The sequence below is a fragment of the Etheostoma cragini genome, chromosome 6 (assembly GCF_013103735.1).
Source record: "Etheostoma cragini isolate CJK2018 chromosome 6, CSU_Ecrag_1.0, whole genome shotgun sequence".
Classification (NCBI taxonomy): domain Eukaryota; kingdom Metazoa; phylum Chordata; class Actinopteri; order Perciformes; family Percidae; genus Etheostoma; species Etheostoma cragini.
The window spans coordinates 18256094-18266223 of record NC_048412.1 but is presented as its reverse complement, the minus strand read 5'-3'; the positions used below and the strand labels follow the sequence as shown (position 1 = coordinate 18266223).

At 43.2% G+C, this 10130-nt stretch overlaps 2 protein-coding genes across 4 annotated transcripts in view; both read right to left on the bottom strand.

Moving 5' to 3' along the window:
* LOC117946197 overlaps window positions 1–910 on the bottom strand; it is a 5315-nt gene extending 4405 nt beyond the window's left edge. The window contains exon 1 of one of the 3 annotated variants that reach the window (XM_034874143.1): window positions 763–910. The gene's annotated coding sequence lies outside the window, so the exon portion shown is untranslated. The other 2 variants (XM_034874142.1, XM_034874145.1) reach the window with 2 other exon arrangements.
* A 168-nt stretch (window positions 911–1078) lies between these two features.
* ntd5 (ntl-dependent gene 5) lies at window positions 1079–10057 on the bottom strand. Its single transcript, XM_034874294.1, has 8 exons — window positions 9812–10057; window positions 8373–8507; window positions 7781–7972; window positions 3786–3912; window positions 2938–3014; window positions 2191–2373; window positions 1788–1985; window positions 1079–1662 (listed from the first exon to the last, which is right to left on the bottom strand). Exons 1-8 carry the CDS (start codon window positions 9876–9878, stop codon window positions 1580–1582), a joined length of 1062 nt encoding a protein of 353 aa, XP_034730185.1. The 5' UTR covers window positions 9879–10057; the 3' UTR covers window positions 1079–1579.
* Between the last annotated feature and the right edge of the window lie 73 nt (window positions 10058–10130).

The following is a 10130-nucleotide window of genomic DNA, read 5'->3' as shown; positions in this document are numbered from 1 at the left end:
CCCCCCCCCCCCCCCCAACTCATCAGTCCGAAATGTTACCCCCCTCCTCCCCTCCTCATCACCACACCGTCCAGGTACTTGTATTGGTACCTTGGATGATCAAAAATTATAGCTCAGCGAATTTCTTACCGAGGAATCGACCGGTGTTGGAGTCGCCGATCATTCAGAGGTACGCACCGGAGCACAGAAGGGTCCGACTGACGTGAGCGAAATAACATTTTCTCTCTCTCTCTCTCTAATCCACATCAATATACAACATCAATAAACGATTGATTTCGCTTTGGAATAATATATATATTCCGGTTTGGTTTGCAAATAAAAGCCTGTTGTAAAAATGTGTCTGGGGGGTAAACCGAGAAGCACTGTCCGTGGAGGACGCCATTACGCACAGTCCTAGGTCCGAAATGCCAATATTATTATAGTGCGTGTGCGCCCTGACAGCTCTCGGACCTGGGACTATACGACATCACTTACGCGTCAGTCGGAGTTAGAGAAACGTGTATATTTACAGAGAGTCGCGGCGTGTAGCGGATCCTTCCCTTTGCACCGGAGCTTTCTCGAACCTACAGCCAGCCATTTTAGAGCTGAGGGTCCGAGACACCGAGAACGCAACCCGGCAGCTTTAGGACAAACTTTCCCGGCGCGCTGTCATTTATTCCAGCCCTTCTGTCAGAGCCGGCGTAGGACGCTCTATCGATACATTTAAAACTGTATTTAAAACTATACTCCACCCATACACTCGCTGCATAGGGACTGGCTTACCCGTGATATTTCCGGAGGACCAAATATGACTGTGCAGTGTAAAGGGTGATGCTGCGAATGCCGAGGGAGGGAGGGAGGGGTCAAGGGGAGTTGCTATGGTGTCGCAGCCTACCGGGTCCGACCAGTAGCCATGTTCAGCCTATGACTACAGTTGAACCTGCAACCTGCATAGAAAGTCTGCCAGTACGCCTGGGAGTCAGAGAGGCGGGATGCACAATAAGATAGACATAAAGAGGATGGAGAAAAATGGAATTGAAGTCCCACAGTAGGATTTTACGTCTCGTCAAAAAGGAAGCGAGAGAACAAAACATTGACATTTTGACATAACTTTATTTTACACCATTAAATCTTACAAGCCTCAAGACTTGATGCGTCAGGGTTAAGGAAGGGAAGACAGATCACACAGTGAGATATCACAGAGTCAAACTATTAGGAGTTAGGCTACATGGAGGCATCTTCACAGGCATAACTGATATAGCATGTATCAATGCATCCTATGGACATTCTCATATGCATTTCATCTACAGTATACGCTGGCTCAAGCTGAAAGAGGATCAAAGTGATACTTGAGGGTTTTGCAGATTATAATTACACCCACAGTTTGAAAGTATGCCACAGAGAGGGACAAAGGCCACAAGCACAGTATCCACAAGAGCTGTGAAAAATAGTTCAGCATCTAAAACAGACCACAATCATAACATAGATAGTTTGAGAACAGCTGTGGAGTGGAGAGGGACTGCTCTGGGCGATGGTGTGTGTCAGGAGGCGTTCCTATCGTGACATGGTGTCATGAGTGACGGGTGGGTCGAGGAGGTCATCACTCCACATCATCAGGCTCACATGCTTCAATCTCTGAGACCAGTCGGTGAGGGAAGAGTTTATACTGCAACCACGTGGGCTCTGAAGTACAAAGAGAAGGTGCATGAATATTGCAAAACTGTCAATAACTTGAATCAATCATGTTCTTCTGACTAACAGATACAGATAAGAAAAAGGATGGCCTGTATGGGTGGTCCGAGGTGTACCGAGGTAGCAGGCTGGTGGCTGCAGCTTTCCATCTAAGCAGGTCTGGGTTGCAGCGAAGTTGCACTGCTTGCGAGGGTGTTTGCAGTAGAACGTCACATTTTCCCCATGAGGAACCAACGCGTCTGTGACATCAAACGGCCAGCGCTTCACTCCACCAATCACCACACGGCTTCGCTCAGCAGGGATGAGACAGCGAGCTGTGAAAAAGATTCACAAGCTATGAAGGTATTATTTAATTTTTAAAAATGAATGGGCTAGAACTATATATGTCTTTAATTCAAACTATTTGCATACATTGCATGTGCAATTCCATAAGAATTCCAAGTTGATATGGGCCTGAAAACGTTTGTGTATTTAAAAGTATTTAAACTCCTTTTAGACACCATTGAAAACATCCCTCACCTCTGCAGTATGGGGGCGATGCACTCCAGTGGCCATTAGACAGGCAGGTGACCTTCTGGGGTCCATCCAGCAGGAAGTTCTTTTTACAGATGTAGTGGATGTCAAAGCCAACTTCATATTCAGTCTTTTGGACAGCCACCACATATCCCTGCTCCACCTCTGGAGGAGGCTGGCAATATACTTCTAAAAGAAAGAAAGAGATGCAGATTATCAGTCTGCTTATTCAGGAGAGGTACTCATCTTTAAAGCATACAATAGAGAGGTCATTATAATTTAAAGTTAAATGGAAAGCTTGAATCTGAGCAACAATGCATCTGTCCTTTTTTCTGCCCTTGTCTGTCAACAAAGGCCATGCAATTCCAGTTTTGGTCAAAAGATGGCAGAAAAGCACTGCCAAATTGAGCAGTAGATCTTGAAAGCGAAATACTTGAAGGGGTTTGTGTTTTTTTGTCTGTCTCCTTCTTTGATTCACTCTTTTTTGCATATCTGCACACACACACACACACACACACACACACACACAAGAAATAAATGAACATCCTGACAAAAAACACAGTCCATTCACTCACACATCAACCACCGTTCTATCTTCTCCTGCTAACCTTGAAAGATGCATGAGGACACACTGACTGTCAAGATGAAGCTCTCTCTCTCTCTCTCACACACACACACACACACACACACACACACACACACACACACACACACACACACACACACAGCCAGTAAAAGATACAGTACACTTACTTTTACAGATGGGGTGAGGATACTGCCAGTTCTGATTATCCTGGCAGAAATTTTCACTGCTCCCCACTATATCCGCCCTGCAGGAGAGAAGGGAGAGAGTGGTTGGGAAAGATGACATTGGGTCATGTACAGTATTGACAGCTGAGGAGCTTCGTCTGAATAAAAGTGATGAAAAAAGGTGTAAATGACTTCCTTTTACTCTCTTATTCTGAGTGTCTAGATTTTGTTTGCACAGTTCTGGCTGACACATCCACTCGGGCTCATCCTATCCTGTGGATGAGTTGGTGTGTAAAGGGGAATCAATACAAGACTGTAATGACCTAGTTAGCTTAATGGGGAGATCAAAATCAATTCCCGTCATTCCCCAACATCTCTTTCACAGTGGTGAAAAGTAACCAAGTACATCTACTCAAGTACAGTTTTGAGGTGCTTTAGTTGAGCATTTATTATATATATAATGATGATATTCTAGACTTCTATTCCAATATAATTTAGAGGGGGGTATTGTAAAGGTAACCCCACTGCATTTATCTAACAGCTTTAGTCACATTTCATATTTTACATCAAAAAACAAATCATACACTTATGCAGGTGTTTGATACTAGGTACATTTAGGCCATAATATTACTGTACTAAAATTCAAGTGTTTTGTAGAAGTGCACTTGTCTTTGTTTTTCTCCTATCACAGCTCTCCTGTGATGAAGCCTTCCCTCTGCTCCCTACCTCTTCTTCACACTCCAGCCCCATCTTCTCACTTCCTCTATTTCTACCTTCATGTCCTGTCAGGTTTTCACTGTCTCTGCCTACACACTCACAACTTTAACCTCCCATCATCCCCCAGCTCTCACCCAGACAGGCATCTGTAGCGGATGGCAGTTCCTGCTGTTGCGTCGCCCTGGATGCTAAAGGTGTTCAGGATCTCCTCTGGCAGAGGGCAGGTTGGGACGGCAGCGGGTTCTTCAGGTGACTGAGCCTCTAAAGGTCAGAGAAGAACAGAAGGTTAAATGCTTTATTGGCAAGTCCTTTACTAGAAGCTGTAGTGTTTATTTCTGCCGCCCCTATGAAGAATTCTAAGTAACAATAACAAAAATGTCAGTGCGTCCCCGTAATGCAGCCTTCCGTGACCGTGCACCGCCCCATTAATGTAAAGTTACGCACTAAAGCTTTAAGTAAAAGTAGCAACACTGTAAAAATACTCAAGTAAAGAAAAAGACCAAGCCAGCAGAAAAACAGTCAGACCAGTCTTCAGTTGCTGTTATGCCAACAGAAAAGTTGCATTCCCACGTAGCAGTGGTGGAATGTGCCTAAGTACATTTATTCAAGCGCTGTACATAAGTACATTTTTGAGGTACTAGTATTTTCCTTGGGTATATCCAAATTACGTATCTTAAAACTTCTACATTTCCCTAACTTCTCCCACAGTTCAATTGTAAATATTGTTTCTTTGCAGATTAAGACAAAACACAATATCAGAAATCAGAAAAACCTATGAATTATTGTGCATTTTATTGACTATGACCCAACGGTTTAAAGTGATTGAAGTTCCTCCTCAACCAGCTACTGCACTAAAATGCTGCCTACACACAGAAATACTCATTGCAATAATAACATAAAGGTAACTCATTAATTTAAATCCCCCTATTTAGTATTTATAAGCAGTATATAAATCTGTAATACATATTTATACCAGACCTAAATGTAGTTATCATTATCAAGTAGGTACATTTTAGTGTGATTATTAATGCCGCACATCATTACAACTGTGTTTTACTGTATTATCATTAATCTGTTTATACACCAGCCTCCACTTATAGCTGTTGACACTGATATGTAACTTGTAGAGGAGGGCTTTTAAATTGTAGTATTACTATAGTAATGGTAAGTATAGAATCTGAATACTTCTTTCAGCACTGCCCTGTAGTGACAGGGATGTGTGTTAAGCTCCTCGGAGAGAAATGCAGAAGCTCTCAGTGTGCATTTAATGTGCATTTGTGACCTATAAAGATGTAAACACAACCCAATATACTGTCCACGATTACCAACAGGAAGATAGAACACATTAGAATCAGCATGTAACTGATGGATGTGGATGTGACTTTGCAGGTGAAAACCATCATCAAGTGAAGAAGGAAGGAAGCACGGAAGAAAAACAGATGGATAGAGGAAAGAACATCCATCCTGCTACCTCATTCGACTCGTATAACCAGAGCTTCTATTTGGTGTGTGACCTGCAGAGGCGTTTTACTTCATGTCTTGTTCTATAAGTTGAAATAACCCTTCTTGTGTAATAAATCAAAGTTCGATGAGCAGATGAAAAGCCGCCCGACACCTCTCCGAGCTCATAGCTGTATATCTGTGATTGCATAACACCTGCTCATTCCTGGAAGTTTGAGTGCCTCACGATTGTGGAAATATAAATATCAAGAGTGGTGTTCGTAGAGAGGCTGGAGCAACCCAAGCTCCATCAAGTACAGGGTTTCGGAGCAGATCGTGGCTTTGAAATGCAGAGACAGCTCTTGCCTTAGGGCTGTCTTAGGTATCTGAAACCGAGAAGCATTAATATAAGAACGTAAAGGGACCTATGGGAGAGGCAGAGTTAGGAGTCTGTTTGGCTGTGGATGAGAGCCCGAAGCTGAGTTCTGTTTTCACATATCGCCCTGTTCCTGCCTCTTCTACTGCTGCCACCCACACAGGCTGCTGCACCAAAGTGCTGTGAAGCAGGTATACGAAATTCGTCTAAAATATTACAAAACTGGGATTTTAAGAACCACAGCATTAAATACACAGCAATCTGATTGAGACCACAGATATAAAAGGTTGGGTTTTTTACTCCTTTTTCTCCCACTAACGCACACAGAAACAGATGCATGCACGCACCACAAACTAAATAGCCTCGAGCTACATGCTTGTCCTTGGCTCCCATTGTAGAGAGAGACCTTATCAGAGGCCTCAGATGGAAGAGGATGAGAGGAGAAAGAGATGAGAGAAAAAGAGGATAAGAGAAAGGAGCAGAGGAGAGGAGAGCAGGGAACAGAAAGGCCTGGAGCAGCATGAGCAAGAGAGCTTTCTGACTCTCCTGACTGGGATCTGTCGCCCACACACACACACACACACACACACACACACGCTCTAACACATGTGCAACTCGCCTCCCCACACATACACATCTCATGTATACGGAAAAAATGTTCCTCTCTCCCATAAACACACGCACTCCCAGTAGACATTCACACCCGCTCACACTCACACTGTGTGCATGCAGCTCTGTGCCACTTTGACAGTGATCTGCCGCCCACTGCCTCTCAACAGGCATGAAGAAACCAGAATCACACATGGAAAGGACACACACAATACAAACGCTCTCACACGTTCAAAACCCACCTACCTTCTGCCTGTCTCTCAGCAAGAGGATAGTCTACGAGATAGCTAAGAATTGTATCCTAATTCACATCTTTGAAACGATAAAATATCCTGAGGGTGAGAGCGGGACCCAGCTGGGTTGAGGATTCCTAAGGAAGCATGTTTACTGTACCTCCATTGTGTGATTGATGCAGGACTCAGACCTTTTTCTTTCGAGCAATACGCAATAAACAAAAGGCATATTTTCAGGTGCTGTATGTTAATGAGATGTGTCGAGATACTAAGAGGTAATGATGGTTTTACTTTATGTACTGCTGTGCTGCCTTACAGCACAGCGGTAGAAGTAATAAGGCTTCACAGCAGCTGAACAAATTTTGGCTTTTGTTATTCAGATGTATCTTGGGGCTTAGCAGTACTTTGGTTGTAAATTAAACACTGAGTCATTTGTCAGCTACTCGTGCTTTTGTTAAAATGTGTATACAGCTTTGACCTGTGGTCCATAGAGGTGCATCTTTAAAGCAAACCTGCTCACATGTCAGTGGTAGGTTCATTAAGAGCTTGGAGAAGATCTCTTGCACACACAAGGTTAGACATAACATGTGTGAAGCTTATTCATTCATATTGATAGTTTTTATTCAAACTGCATTCAAGTAGTTGTGATTCATCTTAAATACATTTTTAGGCTGTAATTTTGGATTTGTTGGATGGTTTTATCCTGTGTTGTGGTTAGTGTAGTTTATTCTGTCCATCCTTAAATTACAACACAGTCCAACAAACAGAAGCACCTTGCAGTCTAATTTGGTCTTCGAGTAGATAACATGATATAACATGACAAACTATGGCCAACAAAATCAATACATATTTTCATACACATGCATAACGAAACAGAAAGATAGTTATGTCCTGTGGTGCACATACAAACAACACACCCTAAAATATGTATGTGCATCCATGCGATCTTTAAGCACACAAACTTGTTAAGCTTTCCTCTCTTTAAACTCATCAACATTTCAGCAGTAAAATCTTCCATCAGCCAATATTAACCACTAAAGCTCTGGTTACTATGGTGATGAGGAGAATAGGTCCCAGTTGTGCATTGTCTCAGTTGACACAACCACAGACGGGTTTCTTTCCTGAATATCTCTCTCTCTCTCTCTCTCTCTCTCTCTCTCTCTCTATCTCTCTCTCTCTCTCTCTCTCTCTCTCTCTCTCTTTCTCTATCTCTCTCTCGCTCTCTCTCTCGCTCTCTCTCTCACTGACTGTCTTGCATAAACACAAAATCCCAATCCTCAACCCCATCATGGACATAAACACATGAAGTGTACCTGCTGCTTTGGTTCAACAAGAAAGAACGATATTTAATCTGAGAAAAGTAACAAATGCCACCGCGACATTCTTCCAGATGTTAATTTCCTGTGTCTGAATTCCTTGTTATGAAAGAACCTCACATGAAAGAATATTTTTCTGTTGAACTCAAACCCACCTGTGCAGATGGGCTCATCCCCACTCCACTGTCGGTCACCTTGACAACGGCGAATAGTGGCATCCAATCCATTGGGCAATGTGTATCCTGGCTTGCAGCGCACTTCAAGCAGGGCAGAAAAAGAGTGAGTGGGAGAGAGGAGCCTCACGTCTGAGTTTTCACTGGGGGGCAGAGGCCAGGGACAAGTTCGACCTGAGGAGAAAAGAGACAATCCAGATGGAGGAGGAGGAATCTCAGAATGTGCCAGATTGTTTCTTGTATAAGACAAATTAAACCTCTCTCAACCATTTTAAAATGGCATTAATGAGGTTGAATAACTAGACTGGATTGAGTCACAATGCCATCTTTTATAATGCACATGCATAATAAAAATCTTGTGTTCAGCACTGACATAAGGTGCTTTTTCAGCCCAGATTTTGTGCATGACTAAGGCTTTTATTTTCCAGAAAGAGACACAGATGTATGTTGCCACAGCTGTGCGCGCAAACACACACAAACACACACACACACACACACACACTTTTATGGGTCTGAGCCCACAACAGTGTTCACAGTGACAACTGAGGGTACAAGCATGCACACAAATAGTTACCTGGAGCCACACAGCTGAGACCACACTGGCCGTCGCACAGACACTGGCGTTTGTTGCCACAGTCTCTCTCAGCTTTGCAGGGCCGAGGACACGTCCTGCTCCTCTCTTCTCCCAAAAGTCTCTCCGTACACGACTCTGTTGTGATACCACACACACTATCACACCACCACAGTGTTTGTCCCTTTGTATGCTTCTACTTCATTCATGGCCCTGTTGTAAAAAAATAAAATAAATAACAACAGCAAACACTAAGGGCTGTAATGAGGTTTTGTTGGTCTATACGACTTTGTTTACTGTTGGAAGGGAAGTAAATTCAGTGTGGGTGGTCGGGAAACATTTGCCACCCAGGTTGCCAGATGAGTAAGTATTTGGATAGCAGGCTTTATTACTCTTTGCTATTCAGCTATCAATTGTTCTTTTATAGAACAGTGAGAGAGTTGTTTTACTTCTGTGAATAGTGTTTCGTGTGTGTTTTCTCAGTGGAGTAACTTTGTCTAAAATGCAATTCATATTTGAACAGGAAAAGGGAGATATAGAGAGTAATCTAGTATCTTTAACCCCTCCCTATTTCCTTCACTTCTCCATATGTATTCCATCACACACCATGAAACCAAATTCTCCACTTCCTTTACATTGCAACGTTGCCAACAATGGCACACCCTCAACGTCCAGAACATTTGTGGGGTAAAGAAGGGGGGAGTCAGACAGGGATCCCCATTTTTCATTTCTTAGAATGAAAACATGTGTGCTACTGTATCAGCCATGTGACCACAAAGTGTGTTTCTCTAATGCACACATGATCGTCACAGAAAAGCATGGAGACATGGTGTACTGTAGCACCTGTGACATTACAAACCTAAATATCATGAAACCAGAATTATGCAAGTCCTAGAATCACGAACATTATCATGAAGGTGTGTGAAAAGGTCAACGATGATCCAGCACAGAAAGAGGATTCACCATAAACCATTTACCTATTTCACTGTACTTTCACTGCACAACCAAAATGGTCACTATGGAAAAACGGGCAACTCATGATAAATGAACAAATAAACAGACACACACTTACTTTAAATAGCACTGACTTATTTGACGTACTGGATGGTAAAATGCAGACAGTGATTGTTTTCTGATTCAGCATGGAACAATTTTGAACAAATTGCACCCCAAAATGCACACATACATTGCTGACCCCCCACCTTAGTTAGTCCATTGCATTAGTAAGTGCTAATAATTGACTGCAGCTTTTTAAATGATTATTTGCACATTCTCAAGCCCTGGTTGCATAACCATCTTTGCATTAAAATACAAGCTACAGAGCAACAAACCATGCAGGGGGAAACTCCAGAGCATTACGTGATAGTCCAACTGTGTTCATTGTGTACGCAGTAGTCCGTGCTCCCCCAGGTGTGAGTGATGGAGGGACTCAGAGGACTTACCTGGAGCCTTCAGGGACACCGTTCCAGTCAGAGCCCACAGGGACAGCAGCAGCAGTGCACAGTCCATCCTTCAAGTCAGGTCTCAGACGATATGAGGGAGGGACATGAAGACACAGCATTTTTAAGGAAAGGGGAACAAAGGACGGGAGGGGGGAAAGGGAGAGAGAGCCAGGGAGGGTGAAGGGGGGTACAGCCCAGAAGCACACATCTGGTTTGCGTTGAGGAAGAGAGAATTGGAGAAAATTCCAGTCTCAAGGACCTTTCACCCATTTCTGTTGAGATAGCAGATTAATGGGATGGCACATGGCCGTTGCGCCCC

Bases quoted from the DNA above. Each gene is read 5' to 3' on its own strand.
- ntd5 (XM_034874294.1), bottom strand. From the start codon at position 9,878: ATGGACTGTGCACTGCTGCTGCTGTCCCTGTGGGCTCTGACTGGAACG. The intron at 7,973-8,372 runs GTAACTATTTGT...TTTTCTCCTCAG, and splicing joins TCTCAGCTGTGTGGCTCCAG to GTCGAACTTGTCCCTGGCCT. The intron at 3,913-7,780 runs GTGGGTTTGAGT...TCTGACCTTTAG, and splicing joins GGATGAGCCCATCTGCACAG to AGGCTCAGTCACCTGAAGAA.